Raw genomic sequence first — 22,612 nt, 5'->3', positions numbered from 1 at the left:
ACACACACACACACACACACACACACACACACACACACACACACACACACACACACACACACACACACACACACACACACACACACACACACACACACACAGGCCGATGCGCCACCCTATAAATCAGATTCAGCGCATTGTATAGACGCAATTTAGGCTATTTTTCCCGCAAATCCTGTAGGCTGCATGCAAATAGGCCTAAATGTCGTTGAAAATACCAACCTGTTTCCTATTTGCGAAGCATATGCTTCCAGAAGTGCTGTTCTGCAATATCATATCGACAACAATCACGCAAAGGTGTTAGGCCGAAAGCCCAGAAAAAAAACAAATTATTTGTAACTTGAATTTCTACAGACTTGCTATGTTGTTTCCTCACGGTATACGCAGTAACTTGCCTATCAATGAAGGGTGAATACATTGCGTTTTAAGTGAACGAAAGAGCTAACGCGCAGGAGGTCTCGGGTTCTTAATTCTTCTGGCGCTTAAAACAGTTCGAATAGGGACATATATTGCGAAACCAGTGACATCATGCTAGCGTACCGGCAATACGGCTTTGTTGTTGCTGCTGCTGCTGCTGCTGCTGTTGTTGTTGTTGTTGTTGTTGTTGTTGGTTCTGGCACGAAATTATAAAACGAATAAGAAAATAGCCATTGCTTTCATATTTACCGCGAGTAATCAACACATTGTATTCTGAAGAGATGAAAACCAATTTTTTATTTCGATTGGATTGGAAAAACTATATTAACCAATTTTTTAAACAGTTTCTTTTTTGTCAGTATAAACTAACTTTCTGTTCCTTTAGGACAAAGGCTGCTTGGAACCTTAATCTGCTTCGAACAGCAGTCAGATGATCTCTTGTTTCCGCATGGTCCTACATAAACTAATTAACAAAGAAATTTGTGCTGATTAATAAAGAGAGTTTGGCTAGCTGATTCTTATGCATTTTCTGTGACCGATGCGCCTAGCGCTAGTTCCTGTCCCAAGATTTTCTTCTATCAAGATTTTCGCACTTAGTAAATATGTCACAGAATAGTGCATCAAGCAGTACGGGGCTCAGAAGGCTGCGCGATAACTCTTACCAACAACTGAACAAGGCTCTCGCCTGCAATGCTCGTACTCTGCGCGTGATGTGAAATGTCGCGGCTTGTCTTCCTCCTTTTGTCTTCTCCCTTTGTTCTTTGAGCACCTTGGTGATGAGAAGTGTGGAGCACTTCAGGGGCCCGGGCTGTCGTTTGCTGTCGTCGCTCGGCGTAACGCAGGCAAAACCACGTACAAAAATAGAAAAAAGAAGGCAGAAAGCGAGAAATAGAAAGACAGAGAAAGAAAGGGAAAAAATACGAAGGAAAATAGAAAGAACAAGAAATAGACAAAGAGAGAGGAAGAAAGAAATAGGAATAAAGAGAGAAAAATGACAGAAATAAACGGGAAAAGAGAGGACGAAAGAAAGAAAACCGAAGAGAAAGAAACAAAGAAGGCTGCCCAGCTCCGCACTTCCTTCAGGCTTGGCACCACTAGAGCGAAGCTGCCTTAATTTTTTCGTTTCCGCATCTTCCTGTCCTGCTTCCTTTTAAAGACGATAGTATTTCTTGGGGAACTTAAACGCAGAAATTTTGGTCTGTCTGTCTCTCTGTTTGTCTGTCTGTCACCCGATTCAGCCACCCGGCCAAAGTTGAACCACTTGCTTACCGCCCACCCATCTTGAACTGGTACGGCTGTTCATACGTGTTAACGTTGTCGATCAAAAAGTAAATATTACGCATATCTGAGGCGCAAGATCACTAAGTAAGTATTAGGTGGTGTGTTCCTTTAATAGAAAATACACAGATACGTAATTCTAAAAACCCTAGTTTCTTAAGCTGCGCTGAAAATGCGACGCGCCGACGAAAGCCCTCTGCCACGGAGGAAGAAAAGAACTTTCCTCCTCCGTGCCCTCTGCACAAGCTCGTTTCCCGACGTAGTGCCAGATGGCGCCCATATCTCACGCAGCGTAGAATTACTGCACATGCTACCTTTAGGTAGCAGAGTTGCGCATCTGTCTTCCAAACGCCGCTAGCAACCATGCGTTGCGGAAAAGCTGACGCTGGGGCCAATTTTTGTATTTCTCGATGGCGCCCCTGCAGCGAACTGGATTGACACTAGTCATTCACATTAAAGTAAATCACCGGTCTTCGACACGCCAAACATGTCGACCGGTGACCCGGTAGGCATGTCGCTTGCAAAAACGGAGCGAGTCTTCGCGACATAGCCATGGTTGCCAGCCAGACCTATGCGCAACTCTGCTACCCAAACGTAGCACATACAGTAACTCTAACGCAGCGTTCCTCTATCGTCTTTCGACATTTGCAGCGAAGCAAGCAGATACGCGGCCAATTTTTTCTTTCTGTTCTATTTAAGCATGTAGTCGTGGTTTCCCTTCTGAGAGACCAAATTGCAAGACCACTTATATTTGTCTCTCTGTGGAGTTTTTACGCTTGCACGAATAACAAGACATCACGGCGACACCGACGGCGACGGCAAACTTTCACGTGTAGTGTCCACATCATTGCTATCACAATAGATTCGTAGCGTGATGCTCACCTGATGGTGGCTGGCGTCATGAGCAGTATGGTGGTGACGTTGTCCAAGAATGCGGACACGAGTGCCGTGGTGACGCACAGGGTCGTGATCAGAGGCCACACACGGCCTCGAGCCACGCGGAACGCCACCACGGCCGCGTAGTCGAAGAAGCCCGTCTCGCACAGAATGGCTACAAGCACCATCATTCCGAATAGCAGGCAAAGCGTCTCCACGTCCAGCCATGACATCACCTGCGCTCAACGTGCACGACGAAGCAATGTCAACAACACCGCCCACCTGAACACCAGAGATGAATTGCATGCAGCGCTCAACGCACGTCGTCATACGGAAATGGAAAAAATAGAGAAAGATTGCCTACGCGCGCACGACGATGGTGATGCCATTTGTAAATATATACCGACTTACATTCCAAATTTCGCTGAGGACAAATAATCTCATCTATAACCAAACGTAAGAGGGGTTAATTCTCCAGGACGCTTACTTATCAATGCGCCTCAGACCATTTTTAGAACTTATACATAGTTTTTGCTTAGAAGACACTTGGTGATTAATCACTAAAATGTACAGGAACATGTAGTATCATATTTTTTACATACTTTGTACATTGTATGCGAGAAAAGAATAATTAGGCATTTATGTTGAAATATAGAAGGAAGGAATAAATGAACAGGCGGAAATACAGGGAAGTTAGCGAGTTGTTAGACCGGCTGGCTACCCAGTGCTGGGGAAAGGGGTAAGGGGGAAAAAAGATGATAGAAGAGGGATGCCTTTGTCGGAGGAAAGGGTCCTGGGACACTGGCCGAGTCCGTCCTCAGCAGAGAAGGCGTTGAAAGCGTTGTTGCGCTTTATAAGGACAACCGGGCAACTGGTGACTTGTATGGCTTTCCTGGTTATTCCAGCAAATATTGTCATCGAAGTGATGATCCTCATGGTGGTTCAGCCATTTTTTTATCTAATAATATTCAGTATAAAAGACGCTGCGGTTTACATTTATATGTCGTGAAATGTAAATCTGTTTGACTGGAAATTGATTTGCCAGGACTTTGACAGAATCAACGAAAAACAATTCTTGCTGCTGTCTATCGGTCACCTTCCTTTGACCCCTCTGGTTTTTGTAATGCCTTTCACGACTTTCTTGACGAACTTAATGCTGAGCGCAAGAATTTAATAATTATCGGCGATGTGAATTTTAATTTACTTCATTCCTCCAGCCATGCTACCCTTGAGTATATGACTTGCATTTATAGCTATGAGTTCCAATCGCTGATATATGTACCAACACGTTGTACCGGTGATGGCTCACCATCATTAATTGATCACATCCTCACAAACATCGACGACGCCAGTCATGCTGGCGTAATTGAGAGTGACATAACCGAGCACTTTCCAGTATTCTGATATTTTGAAAGGCCCATCAATCATAGCAGCATAACACGTCAAAGGTGTCTGTCTGATTCGCACAAGTACTGCAAGCTCATTGAAGATGCAGATTGGTCCAGTGTATATGCCGCAAATGATCCTGAAGAGGCGTTGACCAGGTTCTACGACGCTATTTATTCAGCAGTTGAGCGTTCAACCACAATTCAATAATCTAACAGACGCTACTTTTCCCCACGTTGCCCTTGGTTGTCCGATTCACTCATACGATATCCTCGCAAGGAAGACAACTCATATATAAAAAGACAAAACGCCAGCCGTTTAATGCGTGCTTGAAATTACGTCATAAAAGTCTCACTTTAAAAAAAAAAACATTAAACACAATTATTATGAACAGGAACTACAGTATTGTAGAAATGATACAAGGAGAAAGTGGCAGCTTTTAAAATAATTTTTGAATTCTACTCCGACAAGCAGCAAAGTGACCTCTATTCGTGTGAACGGCGACACTCTCACCACGGCCAGTGATGTGGCCGACGCTTTTAATGCTCACTTTTCAACTAGCTTTAGTGTCGCCCCTTCCTCAGACCGTTTTCTCACAGTCCTCAATCGATGTTTCTTTTTCCTACTTGTGCTTCCGAGCTGTGTTCAGTTATTTCAGGATTAAAAGCTACCGGAGCTGGGTTAGACAACGTCCGCTCAAAACACATTAAACTTGTAAGTTCTTTTGTTGCCCCTATCTTAAGCCACATTTTTAACCGCCGTTACAAAAAGGGTATTTTCCTTGATAAATTAAAAGTTGCAAAGGCAGTGCCAGTATTTAAAAAAGTTGATCCTCACAGTATCGGCAATTACAGGCTTACATCCGCCCTTCCCTTCCTAGATAAAATTTTGGAAAAAGCTAACGGAAACAAGGCTATCTGAATATTTCAGCAAATTTAAGATACTTTCTCCTTCAGTTTGTCTTTAGGGCTGGTTTTTCCACTGATACTGCAACCGCGTGGTTCACTGACAAAATTAGATCATTCATTGATGATGGTAACATCGCAGGAGCTATCTTTGTTGACTTTTCTAAAGCATTTGGAGTATTGACTATTTAATCCTCCTTCGTAAACTGGAGTACTACGGCATAACTGGTCCCGCCCTAACGCTATTACAGAGCTTTCTACTTAATAGGTTTCAGGTAGTGTCGGTCAATAAATTTACATCAGGGTGATTCCACGAGAGATCGAACATGCCTGTCCGGTCGCAATTTTTGTTTTGCCTGGGGTTTTTATATGTTATGTGGGCACATTCAAAGTGCACGGAACTGAAAATTTTATTTCCAAGAAACGCTCCCACCGCGCGAAAAAAATATTTGAAGGTGGCGGCGCGGGCCTCCTGTTTTTGCTCACTGCAATGTTTTCGGATTTCACGGCCGAATTTAACGCGAACTATAAATGATGTGTCGAAAATTTTTGTTGCTGGTTTTAATACGCATTACTGTGAATTACATCCATGCTTTTTTTATGCCGTCCTCAAAAAGAAGAAAATGTGAAAAAATGGCAAACACGGCCGAAATCAAGAAAGGGTCCTAAGTTTGATGCGCCTTGGCTCCTTTGCTACTCCGTACAGAAACTTGAAAATAATCTCAACTATAGAAAAGAGCCTTTGCAACATTTATACGGAAGGTCACTTTCCTACGGGAGACGCAAAAAAAGAAAAAAGTAGTTAAAAAAGCGAGTTTTTTCAAAAAAGTACATTTTCAAAAAATAAAATAAAAAAAACTCCGGTCTCAATCTTGACGACAATTTTTTGTCGAAGAGCGCTTATGTCAGTAAACACACGGTTTTAATATTATATGTCCTCATTTGCTTTGTTTACGAGATATAATTGGCCAAAATGACCCTTGCTGTGTGTGCTCACCTCAGTGCGACTGATGGTTGTTATTAGCTTGCATTGTGCGTAAATCTCAGTTTTAATTATTCTGCTGCACCAAAACGTTGCTCTGGTGGCTTTTCGTCAAGAAAAATGTGTTCTCGGATTTTATTTGTGTCTAGCGTGTACAAAAGTGGGCTGCTGCCGCCCTCTAAATGGCTAACGTGTAAACAGTTTGCAGCCTTCAACCATCGCCTACAATCATCAGAGTGAAGATGGGCGCGCCTGTTCAAGATATCAACCGTTTCTTCTTCCTGAAGGAATGCCTGGTCTACCTCATCGCGGTTAGATGTAGACAGGTTTTCCTTGAGGAGCGTAAAGCAATGCAAGCAGACTTCGCAGGTGTCGCGAAGATCCTCAGCCTATGACAGTAGCTTCTGAAGTTAGGCAACAACAAAAAGAGCAAAGAAAAAAAATTGCGCAACGAAAACGTTTTCCTCGGCAATCTTCTTTTTGTGAACGCGTAAATAATCGGCACAGAACAATCGGACGTAGTCATGGGCCGCGCGCATCGCGTGTAGTGAACAGCTAGACCTAGAGCAAGTCGAAACGTTTATACTGAACGGAGGCGGACAAATTATCTCACATCTGCGCAGCTGTCATGAATGCCTTTGCAGAACTGCTCACGGTTTAACATTTTATCACTAAGGGTGTCTAACCGCTTTTGGCTGTAATAATTAATTTGTATGTCACACTCATTGTCAAAAAACTAAGGGTAATGTCCGTCTGCATGGCGCCACCAGTGACCTCTGCTGTTCTCAACGTGGGAAAGCACTTTGGTAAAGTGGCAACAAAACATCATCAATTGGGCAGCTTCGGCCACTCATGGCTTAATCATGCCGCACCGCACGTTTTCTGGCTGTTGAAACGCTGAGGTAAAGGTCGAGATGATACAGGAAGACGTTATCTGCGACGCCGATAACATGTGATAGCGGGAAGTGAAATAAACGGCTCGGAAATCATTTAGCTAACTTTTTACAAATGTTGTTTAGGCACAGTGTGCGTCGAACGGGGAAGATTGTTAGAGCGTACAATACACGTAACGGAAGGGAAGCAAGCAGGCAGTGAGAAAACAACTGCATAACAGCGCGCCTGCTGATTGTGGCGTTTACAGATTAAGTCGGCCTTCGCTGCATACAGATGCTTTATTCTGTGTGCAAGGAGAGTTTTGACAAAGTGACATAAACCATGTGTTCGCGGTGTCTCGCGTGCTTTTGATTAGCGAATACTGGCGGGGTATGTTGAGGTAGTAAGCAGCAAACTGCGTACTCGTCAAGCCTTTAGAGAACGGCAGCAGCCCACCCCCGCACACGCTAGACACAATTAAAGTTTGATAATACATCTTTCTTGACGACAAGACACCAGAGCAAAGCTTTACTGCAGGAAAATAATTAAAACTAAATTTACGTGCAATGCAAGCTGACGACAACTATCAATCGCACTGAAGTGAGCACACACAGCAAGGGTAATTTTGGCCCGTTAAATCTCGTGAACAAAGCAAATGAGGACATACATATTAACATGGTGTTTTCACTGACATAAGCGCTCTTCGACAAAAAAATGTCGTCAGAAATGAGACCTGAGTTTTTTCTTTATTTTTTGAAAATGTACTTTTTGAAAAAACTCGCTTCTTTAACTATTTTCTTCTTATTCTGCGCTGCCTGTTTCTTCTTATTCTGCCTGCCTGCGCCGCATAAATGTTGCAAAGGCTCCTTGAAATACTTGACACTGTTTTTAAGTTTCTGTGTGAAATAGGTAACGCACCAAGGCTCATCAAACTTAGCAAACTTTGTTGATTTGGACCGGGTTTGCCATTTTTTTCACATTTCTTTTTTATTTTTGAGGACGGCATAAAAAAAGCATGGACGTAATTCACAGTAATGCGTATTAAAACCAACAAAATTCGGCCGTGAAATCCGAAAACATTGCAGTGAACAAAAACAGGAGGTCCGCGCCGCCACCTTCAAATATTTTTTGGCACGCTGGGAGCGTTTCGAGGAAATAAAATTTTCGGTTCCGTGAACTTTGAATGTGCCCACATAACATATAAAAAACCCAGGAAAAACAAGAATATCGACCTGACAGGCATGTTCCATCTCTCGTGGAATCACCCTTTAGAGGGCGGCAGCAGCCCACTTTTGCACACGCTAGAACCAAATAAAATCTGAGAACACGTTTTTCTTAACGAAAAGCCACCAGAGCAAGGTTTTGCTGCAGCAGAATAATTAAAACTGAGATTTACGCACAATGCAAGCTAATAACAACCATCAGTCGCACTGAAGTGTGCACACACAGGAAGGGTCATTTTGGCCAGTTATATCTCATAAACAAAGCAAATGAGGACATATGATATTAACACCGTGTGTTCAATGACATAAGCGCTCTTCGATAAAAAATTGTCGTCAAAATTGAGACCGGAGTTTTTTTCATTTTATTTTTTGAAAATGTACTTTTTTGAAAAAGCTCGCTTCTTTAACTATTTTTTTTCTTTTTTTTGCGCTGCTCGTAGGAAAATTATCTTCCGTATAAATGTTACAAAGGCTCTTTTCTATAGTTGAGATTGTTTTCAAGTTTCTGTTTGAAGAAGCAAAGGCGCCAAGACGCCTCAAACTTAGGACCCTTTCTTGATTTCGGCCGTGTTTGCCATTTTTTCACATTTTCTTCTTTTTGAGGACGGCATAAAAAAAGCATGGATGTAATTCACAGTAATGCGTATTAAAACCAGCAACAAAAATTTTTGACACATCATTTATAGTTCGCGTTAAATTCGGCCGTGAAATCCGAAAACATTGCACTGAGCAAAAACAGGAGGCCCGCGCCGCCACCTTCAAATATTTTTTTCGCGCGCTGGGAGCGTTTCTTGGAAATAAAATTTTCAGTTCCGTGCACTTTGAATGTGCCCACATAACATATAAAAAACCCAGGCAAAACAAAAATTGCGACCGGACAGGCATGTTCGATCTCTCGTGGAATCACCCATCAAGTCCTGCCCCCATTAACAGAGGCGTTCCCCAAGGTTCGATATTCGGCCCCTTATTATTTTCGATATGCATAAATGACTTACTGCGTTGCCTTAACTTATCTTCATGTTTACTTTACGCTGATGATACGACTATTTTTTCTCGTCATTCGGATTCCACGAATCTCGTGTCCAGACTTCAAGCTGACCTTAATTCACTTGTAGAGTGGTGCAACACTAATAGGTTATCGATAAATCCAGCCAAAACTTGCTTTATGCTTTTTCATTCACTGAACAAAACAATTAATATTCATTCCCCACCTCTTTTGTCAACTCTGTACTCATTCCTTTGAGTGATCATACACCATTTTTAGGAGTTATAATTGACACACATTTGAAATTTCACCAATATATTAATTCTGTTTGTAAAAAAGATTTCTTATAGAATTAAGGCACTGGTGAAGTCACGAAAGTGCTTTAGCATAAACACTCTTAAAGCACTGTACCACGCATTCATACACAGCCATCTCAGTTATTGCATTGCATCATGGTGCAGTTCATATTCAGTGCCCGTTTTGCCGTTGAGGGTACTACAAAGGCAAGCAATGCGACTTATAACTTTCGCTTCACGTCAAACGCCATCACATCCTATTTTTTCCAGCTTGATGTACTACCCATCTCCGATTAGTATATTTATAATGTGTGTGTTTTGTTTTTAAAGACGATAGTCTTTCTTGCGGACCTTAAACGCAGAAACTTTGGTCTGTCTGTCTGTCTGTCTTTTTTTCTGTTTGTCTGTCTGTCACCCGATTCAGCCACCCGGCCAAAGTTGAACCACTTGCTTACCGCCCACCCATCTTGAACTGGTGCGGCTGTTCATACTTGTTAACGTTGTCGATCAAAAAGTAAATATTACGCATATCTGAGGCGCAACATCAATAAGTAAGTATTAGGTGGTGTGTTTCTTTAATAGAAAATACATAGATACGTAATTCTAAAGACCCTAGTTTCTTAAGCTGCGATGAAAATGTGGCGCGCCGACGAAAGCCCTCTGCCCCGGAGGAAGGAAAGAACTTTCCTCCTCCGTGCCCTCTGCACAAGCTCGTTCCCGACGTAGTGCCAGATGGCGCCCATATCTCACGCAGCGTAGAATTACTGCATATGCTACCTTTAGGTAGCAGAGTTGCGCATCTGTCTTCCAAACGCCGCTAGCAACCATGCGTTGCGGAGAAGCTGACGCTGGGGCCAATTTTTGTATTTCTCGATGGCGCCGCTGCAGCGAACTGGATTGACACTAGTCATTCACATTAAAGTAAATCACCGGTATTCGACACGCCAAACATGTCGACCGGTGACCCGGTAGGCATGTCGCTTGCAAAAACGGAGTGAGTCTTCGCGACATAGCCATGGTTGCTAGCCAGACCTATGCGCAACTCTGCTACCCAAACGTAGCATATACAGTAACTCTAACGCAGCGTTCCTCCATCGTCTTTCGACGACATTTGCAGCGAAACACGCAGATACGCGGCCAATTTTTTAAAGGTTTTTCACCGCACTCTCATTATCGACATATTTCCTGCTGTGTCGTTGTTTAATCCCAATAGAACTAGATTCGCGGTCCCTAATAACATCTTGTTACCTAAAGTTCGCACTAATTATGAAAAAAATGAGCTTCGTTTTTTCATCAATTTTGTTATGGAATTCACTATCACGTGATTAAAAAGAAATAATGCGCATTCATGTTTTCAAGCGAAAACTAAAAATGTGTTTATTCAATGTATAACCGCTGCGTTCCGTTAATATCGTGAATTTGTCTTGTATGTACACAATTCGCTAATTACTAACCTGAACATTTAGTACGGTCCTTGTTGCTTGTAACACTTCAAAAAGGCTCTTGCTATTCCTTGTTCACTGTTTAGATTTTTCAATGTATTAACATAGGAGGTCGCGCCTGCGGTTTGTAACCTTGGGACCTCCTCCTGCATATTTATCTGCAGTGTATTACCTTTTTGACCTGACTAATAAAGAAAGACTGAAAGAGACAGACTTTTCAACAGCGTCCTAATCTACTTTCTATTTCGATTCCTTATGTTTCTTGAAAGACAGAATCTTTCTGTAACATTATAACTTGACTGACCAATCAGGCTTTTGGGGCAAACGCGTAAATGCGCCGTTCCCGCGATGATAAACAAAGGTTAAGAAAAAAAAAAGCGTATACCTTGGAGAGGCTTGGCCTGTCCCCGATGAGGGCGAGGCAGGCGATGGCCGCCGTGGCGGCGAGCATGGCGGCCAGTGTCCGGTGCACCAGCTCGAACACGATGAGTACGTACAGGCCGAGCAGCACTGCTCCGCCCATGAGCAGGCCGAGCTGCGTGAGCTCCGTGAATGCGCTCACGTTCACGCTCAGCGAAACCTGCGGCACGCTGGCAACGTCAAACGACGACTCCAGGTGTACCTCGAGCGAGTAGCCACCCCTACGAGAAAGAGAATCCGTTTCGTTACCTATATGGGAGGCGCACCGAAACCTTCGAATCACGAATAGAAAGTCGAACTGGCCAATGCGGCATTCAAACAAATTGAACAGCCATTTTTCGTAAGTACGAATACTTCAGACTAGCTTTCAAATATGCCAAATCACCGACAGTACGAAACTCGCACGCTCCCTTATGCGTTCGCCTAAGACGACTCGAAGCCGAAAGCCAGCTTCTTCTGTTTCTTCTCAGTGCACATTGACCTATACGTGCAGTTTAAAGAGTAGCAATACGGTGTGAGTGCGACTCATAATCATATCGCGGTTTTGGCACGCGTAAAGCCTTCTCATTTATACACATCAATTTACAAGGAAATGGCGTGTGAACCTTTAATACGGAAACAGCATTCCGTGTTGCGCATGCCTCAAAGCGTGAGGCGCGTCGTGACAACTCGTACTTGTGAGAACTTGACACCTCCTGCTCCACCTCCTGCATATTGCAGACTGTTAATAATAATAATAATAATAATAATAATAATAATAATAATAATAATAATAATAATAATAATAATAATAATAATAATAATAATAATAATAATATCTGGGGTGTAACGTCCCAAAACTACGATGTGATTATGAGGGACGCCGTAGTGGGGGGCTCCGGAAATTTCGACCACCTGGGGTTCTTTAAAGTGCACCTAAATCTAGGTACACGGGCCTCAAACATTTCGCCTCCATCAAAAATGCAGCCGCCACGGCCGGGATATATTTTAGACTGTTCGCACTGAGTTTCCATGCCCAGACCAGGCAATTCCGTCCCAAGACAATTACGTGACTCTTCCAGGCATGTCTCAAATGCCTGACTATTCCGTGTAAAGTCTGCAGAGTGTGCATGGACTAACCAGCGACAATGCAGGGACTTATACGTCCGTGCACTTTCAATAACGCTGTGATTACATTACGTAAAAAAAAAAAGTTTGCTGGTAGACGGAGAACGTCGACAGCACATAATATATTATTGTTGGGGTTTTAACTCCCAAAACCATGATGTGATTATGAAGGACGCCGTTGTAGACGGGCTCCGGAAATTGTAACCATCTGGCGTTCTTTAACGTGCACCTCGATCTAAATCCACAGGCCTCTATCTAGATCGACAGCACGTCACGCGGTCACGAGTATAGCTGCAAAGTGTGCAGACTAACCCCTGAAAAATTATGGACCTGTAGCCTCGCACGTTCGATCACACATCATTTACGTGATCAGAAGTAGACTGATGCAGTATAAACTTTGAAAGCGCGCTACGATAGTCTAAAAGTGGTCAGACGAAAGTCGATATTGCACCCAAGTACTCTCTTCTACTTAACAGTTTTAAATGGATAAGGTGGCGCATTTTAGTCGAAATATCTCTTATTTGCTTTCTTTTGTTCTCCTTCCTCTCAGTGTTTTGAAAACTTACACCCTACACTGCGTGCTTCCATTCTGCGGGATGCCATATTCGAGAATCTACCCTCCAGCTGATAACGAAAAAAATTCAGTCGTCATGAGGAAATGCAACAGGCTGAAAAACTGTGGAGTAAAAGGAAACTACGTAGCTAGCACCTAGCTATTTGTTTTCCAGTGCACATTGCACAGGATCCTGCAACGTAACAGGCTTCGAAATGCGTTGCAGCTACCTCGACAATAAGCACGACAGCTGCAAGTGCGCATTTGCTCGGCGATCACGGTACGTAGAACGTACACCCGTTTCCGGCTTCATTTTCCCCGTATTCGAATTGGTTCTATGATCTTTCAGGAAAATTAAATGCTGTTTCAGCGAAAGGTGGTGCATGAGACAATCCCTGTCACTGTCTGTGTTTTATTACCAACGGTTTCGTTAAACGCAGTTCTGTTATACATTATCAAAGCTTTTCGCATCGTGTCTCAGCTCTTTAAAGTTCTTTATGCGTTCACTTGGAAAAATTGTTACGAAGACTGTGAATGGCCCCGAGATCGCCCTGAATACCATTTGATTTACTACTTTTGAAAAAGACCAGTATGCCCTGTGATATAACCGTACTTGGTCGCATGCGCTTTAAGGGTAACATGCACCTTATGAACAAGGTCGCATATAATAGTTAATGATTACATTCCAGTACAATGTGCGCATGTGTGTGCGCGTGCATTTGTGTGTGTGTGTGTGTGTCTGTGTTTGTGTGTGCATGCGTGTATGCGTGCGTGTCTATACCTCTTCGCTTGTTTGCGTGTGTCTCTGTGTGCGTGCGTGCGTACGCGCGCGCGCGCGCGCGTGTGTGTGTGTGTGTGTGTGTGTGTGTGTGTGTGTGTGTGTGTGTGTGTGTGTGTGTGTGTGTGTGTGTGTGTGTGTGTGTGTGTGTGTGTGTGTGTGTGTGTGTGTGTGTGTGTGTGTGTGTGTGTGTGTGTGTGTGTGTGTGTGTGTGTGTGTGTGTGTGTGTGTGTGTGTGTGTGTGTGTGTGTGTGTGTGTGTGTGTGTGTGTGTGTGTGTGTGTGTGTGTGTGTGTGTGTGTGTGTGGTGTGTGTGTGTGTGTGTGTGTGTGTGTGTGTGTGTGTGTGTGTGTGTGTGTGTGTGTGTGTGTGTGTGTGTTCGATGCCGCTGTATAGCGGCCAACTATACATGCTCAATTCAAAGCTAGCCAAGTCATGCGGCGACACAACGTGTGCCAGTAGTGAACTACAGAGCATTTCTTTCCTGCATGGATAACTGTAAAAAGTTGTCGATACGTCACTATTGCTCTATACTAACCTCAGCCAAGAGAAGTTGTAATGATAATGCGCCATTTTGAATGCGAACACGTACGCCCGAGCTCATCGATCGGTGCACCGATATATTGGCAACACTGCTCGTTGGATGCGGGATATTAGGCATTGTCACGCCAACACATCCGTTGTATGCACATATGCAATATCAGCATGCACAACAACGGGACAAAATGTGGCGTTTTTTTTCGAAATGGGCTAAATCCAGAAACCGAAACTAGCTCAAATATTGCTCCATTGGTAAGTACATTCTCTCAACTTTCCTCTAAAAGAGAGATCTGAACGAAATGAGTCAAATACCAACAGCTACGTGTGCTCACAGATCCCGTTTCAAAACGAAATTGAGCCAGATCCATGCGCTGTATGGATCGAAATGAGTCAAATCCAGTATGCCGATAGTAGAGCGCTTCGGCGATAACGTGATTCGGCGAACCTGGAAGCCTCCGTGTGATTTCCCGCCTAGCCTGACTACTCTGCCTGTTTTCTGGGTGTTTGTGCAAGTTTTTTTTTTTTTTTTGCCCTTTCGGAGCTGGATTATCATGGATTCTGGTGGAAGTGAAGAGATCGGCGAGAGACCGGTCCCGAGACGTCGACGACATCGTGAACAGAAGCAATGTCGACGCCGACGAAGCAAGAATGTGCCACTGCCCGAATTTCAATAAAGTTTTTTCGAGAATACCGCATTGAATTCCATGTCTCAATTCGAAATGAGCCAAATCCAAAGTTATCATGCTAATAATGGTGAAATCCGCTGCATATTTTTTAATTGATTGTGGCCAGAAACTTCCCCTAGTCGACATGTAAAACATATCATAGAATAGCTTTGACAGCGTTGTATTTAGTTTGCATAGCAAATTTTTGCCGTTTTCTCAAATTCTCTTTGGATGGATTTGACCCATTTCGAAAAAAAACGCCTCAAATGACGCAAGACCCCTAACGAATGTACGCGCACACAAAACGGCAAATAAAATGAGCACCGTCGTAACATCTTATATCAGTGCAATAGCGTGTGCGAAACCGTACAGATTCGTGGCGTAAACAAGAAGCGTGCAGCCATATGTCCCATATGCAAATGCTATCGATTAATCCGTTTCAGGCCGACCAACGGCTAGTTGCCTTTCATCGTGTAAGCGAGAATTTTCTTCTCATCTCTCGTTGCGTGTGCAATCAATTTAGTGCGTTCCAAGCTGAAAACAAGCAGCAGCTCGAAGAAAAAAATGTCAGAGTGGTCAGAGAAAACCTTCCTTGGGATGCAGTTGCGTCGTATCACAGTCTGTCGCACACGTATAAGACGGGCTATAACACTAAACGCTGCAAAACGAAACACGCACGCGTGACAAAGAAAACACGTTCATAAGCGACGTCAAGTTACCGGAAAAACTTGTAGCCCATCGATGGACATAAGCGTGGGCTCGGAGGTGGCCACGCAATTACTGCTGGACAGAAACCTCACGCGTGTGTACGTATGGCGCACTCTGTTCAATCCAAAAAAAAAAGAAAAAGAAGTTGAAGATTGAATTGGCCTCTCTGGCAGGGGCGGTTTTCGGTTTCGCTTCGCGATCATAATCAGAAGCATCCCCAGTCTCCGCAAGCAATCTGCAGACACACGAAGACGACAGGAGAAACAAAGGGAGGAGGGGAAAGAAAGGAAAAAGATCGGTTCCTTGAATTTCTAAATGTTATGCAACGCGTGAACACACCCAACGTCTTACCTGGTGTCCCTTCTACAGTTCCCACATATGTATTTTTTTTCTCTATCTCGTCTCTACCCTCTAAGAAAAAAAAGAGTATGCGTGACTCTTTTCGGAGAGTTCTGACTTGCCACGTATAGGACTCTCTTTAAATAGTCACGGTGACTCTCTTGGTGGGTCAGGGTCGGCTCGCTCTAGGAGAGTCCCCTGACCCTCTAGGAAGAGTGGAAAGATTCTCATCCAGAGGATCACGTTACCACTTATAGGGAGTCAGACGACTCTTGCCGGTAACACTCCTACGGGGGTCAAGGGACCCACACCGAAGCATCAAGCGACTCCACAAGTATTTTAAGCTACTCATTTGACCCTTGCTCTACTTTTGCGCGACTACTGTTGAAAATAGTGGAGTATTCATTTTATGCAAGTCCAATAATACTTGCCGTTTTGCCCAGCGACTGTAAAAAAAGAATAGTTCAGTTTTAGCATTATTTTAATAAAACTCGTCAAAACAACACATTTTCCAACGAAGTTATATAGAAAGCGCGAAAAGATGGTCTGTGATTTCCAATTAAGAAGTCTGGGTATTCCTCATTTACATGCTTCTATGAGTATAGCCAACTAAAATGTGTGACTGTGATGTGCACAGTGTCATATGGTGCTAAATGAACAGCAGAAATCGCCATCATGTTTCCATATTTATTCCTTGTGATTAAGAATAAATCAAAAAGTGGTGACGGCTTGAGGCATCAGACTTGTGGCTTGCTAGGTTGTCGCTCCTGTCCAGCGTGAGCACCATGAAAAACGGTATCTGAAAAGCAGAACGTGATATTATGATGAGAAAATGAAATTACAGTAAAGGTTTGCAAAACCTACACAATAAGTGGTTCACACAGACATAATAAAGGCTAACAACAAAACAACAAAGCACATCTTCCGGCAGCCAGGGGCATGCCGTGAGCGGTTATCGACCGCACGTTTTACAAACGTAACCCATCCTTAAATACTCAGGTAAACAGATGCGAGTACTAGGGCCCGAACGACACTCAGCGCGTGCGTACGCCGTCTACGTCGAGATCAGACATGCCATATGCTAGAATTAGCGCACATAACTCCCACAATCACGTACACTCACTCGATTCTGTTATAGCGCCCAACGTCATCGCAGTGTATGCAAACCACGAAAACAGCAAACAGAAACGAAGGAAAAAAGTGCACGGCGGTGGCCGCAACAACGGGCGCCGTCGAAAGTCTCTAGCTTTTTCGCCTTACCGGCGAGGCGTGTCCGACTTGAATGACTACCGCGTATGTCCTGGAAGCCACCGTACTATATCTGCACCTCAAACTACCGTCTTTAAGCCAACAAAAACCATTATATATAGTGCGTCTGAGCGTTATGTACACAGGCTTTTTTTTTTTCACGTTCCCACGCGCGGAAGCACGCTGCACACTCAAGGTCGATGGAACTGTTATTATGAAGTAGACTAAAGTGCCTCTGAAAACGACATCTTGCACCTTCAGTAGTGCAGACACAACGTGCGATCGCAAGAAATGGCCCTCGATAATTGTTTGCATCGCTCACTTTATGGGAGCTTGTACAGCAACGCGCATAACGGTGGTAACTCGTTAACTGACAGCTTTAGTTGGGCATACGCAACAGCCCCGCGGACGCAGGCTGCTGTTGGAAATGGCTGGCGGATAACTTCAGCAAGGCTGCTGCGGACGCCCAGCTAAAACTCTATAATTAGTACCTACGAAAGCAGTACACTCACCGTTAACAGGCACCCGTTGTCGGTGTCTGCAGCTCCATGAATATTCCGCCCTCCAAGCGTCACTTCGTGCACGGAGCCGGCGTCAACACCATCAACACCACCGAAGACGCGCAACCAACACAACCACGCAACGCACTGAGGTGGTGGTGGTAGTGGTTTGAAGAGGAAAAGGCGCCTAATTTCTGCAGCCCGGTCGGGAGCACGGCGCAGCGCCTCGCACTGAGGTCTGAGACTGACTGAGACTGCTGAGACGACTGAGAGAGGAGAGCGGCGCGCCACCCCGGCGCCAACCCCCTCTGCGTGGCCGAGCAAGGCGCCACAACGGCGCCAAAGGGCAAGCGCGCGATATGTATGGCGTATACGGCGGCTCTTCCGTATACCGAAGCCAATCGAAACGCGCTTCAGGAGGGTCCAGTGACTCCTTCCCAAATGCGAACTCTTTTTCTCTGCCTGTACCTTCCAAAAGGGGTCAGGTGGACACCCGAAGAGAGTCACGGTTCCATGACCCTCTTTTGACTCTCTTTTTTCTTAGAGTGATATATCACTCTAAGAAAAAAGAGAGTCAAAAGAGGGTCATGGAACCGTGACTCTCTTCGGGTGTCCATCTGACCCCTTTTGGAAGGTACAGGCAAAGAAAAAGAGTTCGCATTTGGGAAGGAGTCACTGGACCCTCCTGAAGCGCGTTTCGATTGGCTTCGGTATACGGAAGAGCTGCCGTATGCGCCATACGTATCGCACGCTCGCCCTTTGGCGCCGTTGTGGCGCCTTGCTCGGCGACGCAGACGGGGTTGGCGCCGGGGTGGCGCGCCACTCTCCTCTCTCAGTCGTCTCAGTCAGTCTCAGTCTCCTGGTCTATTGGAATGCGTTGCGTGGTTGTGTGGTTGTGTTGGTTGCGCGTCTTCGGTGGTGTCGACGCCGGCTGCGTGCACGAAGTGACGCTTGGAGGTCGGAATATTCATGGAGCTGCGGACACCGACAACGGGCGCCAGTTAACGGTGAGTGTACTGCTTTCGTAAGTACTAATTATACAGCTTTAGCTGGGCGTCTGCAGCAGCTCTGCGGTATCTGCCAGCCATTTCCATCAGTAGCCTGTATCCGCGGGGCTGTTGCGGATGCCCAACTAAAGCTGTCAGTTAACGAGTTGCCACCGTTATGCGCGTTGCTGTACAAGCTCCCATAAAGTGAGCGATGCAAACAATAATCGAGGGTCATTTCTTTCTGATCGTACGTCGTGTCTGCACTACTGAAGGTGCAAGATGTCGTTTTGAGATGCACTTTAGTCTACTTCATAATAACATTTCCATCGACCTTGAGTGTGCAGCGTGCTTCCACGCGTGGGAACGTGAAAAAAAAAAAAAAGACTGTGTACAGAACCCGCAGACGCATTGTATGTAATGGTTTTTGTTGGCTTAAAGACGGTAGTCTGAGGTGCAGATATAGTACGGTGGCTTCCACAATGTACGCGGTAGTCATTCAAGTAGGACACGCCTCGCCGGTAAAGTGAAAAAGCTCTAGACTTTCGACGGCGCGCGTTGTTGCGGCCGCCGGCGTGCACTCTTTTCCCTCGTTTCTGTTTGCTGTTTTCGTGGTTTGCATACACTGCGATGGCGTTGGGCGCTATAACAGAATCGAGTGAGTGTACGTGATTGTGGGAGTTATGTGCGCTAATTCTAGCATATGACATGTCTGATCTCGACGTAGACGGCGTACGCACGCGCTGGGTGTTGTTCGGGCCCTAGTACTCGCATCTGTTTATCTGAGTATTTAAGGATGGGTTACGTTTGTAAAACATGCGGTCAATAACCGCTCACGGCATGCCCCTGGCTGCCGGAGGATGTGCTTTGTTGTTTTGTTGTTAGCCTTTATTATGTCTGTGTGAACCACTTATTGTGTAGGTTTTGCAAACCTTTACTGCAATTTCATTTTCTCATCATAATATCACGTTCTGCTTTTCAGATACCGTTTTTCATGGTGTTCACGCTGTACAGGAGCGACAACCTAACAAGCCACAAGTCTGATGCCTCAAGCCGTCATCACTTTTTGATTTATTCTTAATCACAAGGAATAAATATGGAAACATGATGGCGATTCCTGCTGTTCATTTAGCACCACATGACACTGTGCACATCACAGTCACACATTTTAGTTGGCTATACTCATAGAAGCATGTAAATGAGGAATACCCAAACTTAATTGGAAATCACAAACCATCTTTTCGCGCTTTCTATATAACTTTGCTGGAAAATATGTGTTGTTTTGACGAGTTTTATTAAAATAATGCTAAAACTGAACTATTCTTTTTTTACAGTCGCTGGGCAGAACGGCAAGTATTATTGGACTTGCTTAAAATGAATACTCCACTATTTTCAACAGTAGTAGCGCAAAAGTAGAGCAAGGATCAAATGAGTAGCTTAAAATACTTGTGCGTCGCTTGATGCTTCGGTGCGGGTCCCTTGACCCCACTAGGAGCGTTACCAGCAAGAGTCGTCTGACTCCCTATAAGTGGTAACGTGATCCTCCCGATGAGAGTCTTTCCACTCTTCCAAGAGGGTCAGGGGACTCTCCTAGAGCAAGCCGACCCTGACCCACCAAGAGAGTCACCGTGACTATTTAAAGAGAGTCCTATACGTGGCAAGTCAGAACTCTCCGAAAAGAGTCACGCATACTCTTTTTTTTTCTTAGAGTGTATAACGCGGAACTTATTATGATACAGTCAGCTACATGCCAAAAAATCGGACGAGAGAGGGACCATGCAGCCAACAAGTTATACAAGAAGACGACCGTGTTTTAACGGTCCTCCAAGAGGCGGCCTGAGACAAACAAGGGATCGCTTTCAAGGGGCAATGCCGCGACACACAATACCCGGCGCATTCAAACACAAAGGGTATAATACGTTCTGCTTAGTCCCAAAGAAAGAAACGGCTTCCTATACAGATCTCTGCGCGACATGGTTGCTTTTTGTCGGCCCCTCGCAAGAGGCGACCCAAGAGGCACAGAGACGAGCAGTGCATACAATGTCGGCGAAACAAAGCGAGACGGCCGCGGTATTTCCAAGGCCGCGACAAATTACGACCGTCTTAATTTTTTTCTGCAGCGCCCGCCTTCGATCGCGATTGGTGACAATTCATCCGTGCGGCTGCCACTTAGGAAGCGGACCGATTCTGCGACAAAGGCGGCAAGTCTTTTGTCGAACGAGTGCCCTTGAGAAAGTGGACATGTCTGACGTGGTTCCTGACGTGGCGCCGCTGGTGACGACATCGAACGTGCGACTGTCCGCAAATGTTTAACGAGTACGAGTGGCGACGAATAACATGAATTTCATATCATTCACACTGCCGACGACGATACACGCACGCTGTATAGATGAAGTATTTCATGTTGCTTCAAAAAATGAGCAAAATATTCGACACTTGATTGGAAACATCTATGTGCATTTCTAACGTCCGTGGCACTGAGCAAGGACAGTTCGGAGCTCATCGTTATTTAACTGCTAAGCAATGGCGAAAGTAGCTTACTATCGCAGCATCTGATCACACCTCACCGCGGTGTCCTATAGTGGCTATGGTGCTCGACTGCTGACCCGTAGGTCGCGGGATCGAATCCCGGCTGCGGCGGCCGTATTTCGATGGGGGCAGAATGCTGGAGGCCCGTGTGCGTAGGTTGACGTGCACGTTAAAGAACCCCAGGTGGTCGAAATTTCCAGAACTACGGCGTCCCTCATAACCATATCGTGGTTTCGGGATGTAAAACGCCCGATATTATTATTAAGCATATCATCACGTGATGCCGCGCAGAGCACTCAAATCAGGCCAAAGCCTCCTGTGCATATCCGTTGCTTTTCAATAAAGAGTAACAGTATATTCGTCGCTTTATTCAGCTGTGTTCATAAGGTCGGCATTTTACCGTCCTCCAGGCGTCCTCTGTGCTGAGACCGGGAGGTCCAAATCCGGGCTGTCCAGAGGGCCCGCAATTTGGCGGAGGGGCTCGCTCTTCCTGTCCCCACGTGGGTGCGGCCCGCAGCCGACCCTCCCTCTTGAGGGTAATCGGCTCCTCAGGACAATTTATAAATAAAGTTCATTGACTGACTGACTGTCGGCATTTTAAAACGATTTGTGCTAATAATGATACTATGTATACTCACAGGGGTTGCTGCTGAGCGACGGAGTCCCTGGGTAGAGGAAACAGGTGTTCCCACTGCACCGGCGTGGGCTGCAGAGGCGGCGGCGCCGTGGGCACTCGTACCGGAGGCTCGGCGCTGCCTTCCAGCGTGAACACAGTCCACAGGCCGGACAGGTTGCCCAGTTCCTCGGAAATGAACGGACCTTTAGCACGAACCCGAACCACGGGGTGGCCCGGCTCCAACAGCAGGCTCAGGTTGTGCGCCGCGCGCAGAGTCAAGGAACAAACAGGGGTTTCAACGCCTGAAATCCTACCTACACACGGGCGCTGATCTACATATATTTTCTCCAGTGAGGCATGAAACTCTCGAAACGAATGACACTATTCTCAGTGCTTAGCACAGAAACTTTAGAATTCACGCAGACACTTTAGACCTTGGTGCAACATATTCTTACGTCAAGGCCAGAAACCCTTGCTAAATGACACACCCTGACTCGGAGTTTGCGCGTGTATCTGTGTCACTCATTCCGAGCTTATTGATACTATCTTTGAAAATCAGTTCTGCGGAATCCCGCAAGGTGGCGGAAGGGTTCAGAAAGAGAAAATAGGCAACCAACCATTGGCTGTGGTTGTCTATTTTCCCTTTCTTGGTACTATCTTTGAAGGGTAATTAGCAAAACGTATGCCGCTGCTAACAGATCTAATACGTCGATATAATACATACACAAGGTTTTATGAAAGGCGAGCGCGTGTCTTGTGATCAGCATCGGCCTCTTGTCGCGCCGCCATTAAGGCGACTGCGAGAAGCTTTGTAAGTGTCCCACTGAGCGTTGTGAGCTCTCTTTCCTCGCGCAAGTCGACAGATTCTTCAGCTGCATGCTGAACTGTAGCGTTAGCAAGAAGTCACACATCACAGCTTATCAAAGCCCGAGTGTGGGGCAGCCTCGGTATTGTGGTGTCA

The 22,612-nt window shown here is 45.2% G+C and overlaps 1 protein-coding gene across 2 annotated transcripts in view; it reads right to left on the bottom strand.

Moving 5' to 3' along the window:
- Positions 1 to 22,612, bottom strand: part of LOC119382821 (P protein) — a 332,942-nt gene that overhangs the window by 289,518 nt on the left and 20,812 nt on the right. For both annotated transcript variants that reach the window (XM_049412327.1, XM_049412328.1), the window contains exons 3-5: positions 21,674 to 21,909; positions 11,049 to 11,304; positions 2,578 to 2,807 (exon numbers count right to left, since the gene is read on the bottom strand). In XM_049412327.1, coding sequence (XP_049268284.1) covers positions 2,578 to 2,807; positions 11,049 to 11,304; positions 21,674 to 21,909 — 722 coding nt within the window. The remainder of the gene's footprint in view (positions 1 to 2,577; positions 2,808 to 11,048; positions 11,305 to 21,673; positions 21,910 to 22,612) is intronic.

Source organism: Rhipicephalus sanguineus, chromosome 2, assembly GCF_013339695.2.
Source record: "Rhipicephalus sanguineus isolate Rsan-2018 chromosome 2, BIME_Rsan_1.4, whole genome shotgun sequence".
NCBI lineage: Eukaryota > Metazoa > Arthropoda > Arachnida > Ixodida > Ixodidae > Rhipicephalus > Rhipicephalus sanguineus.
The sequence above is the reverse complement of the archived record's forward strand: the minus strand, read 5'-3'. Positions and strand labels throughout refer to the sequence as shown.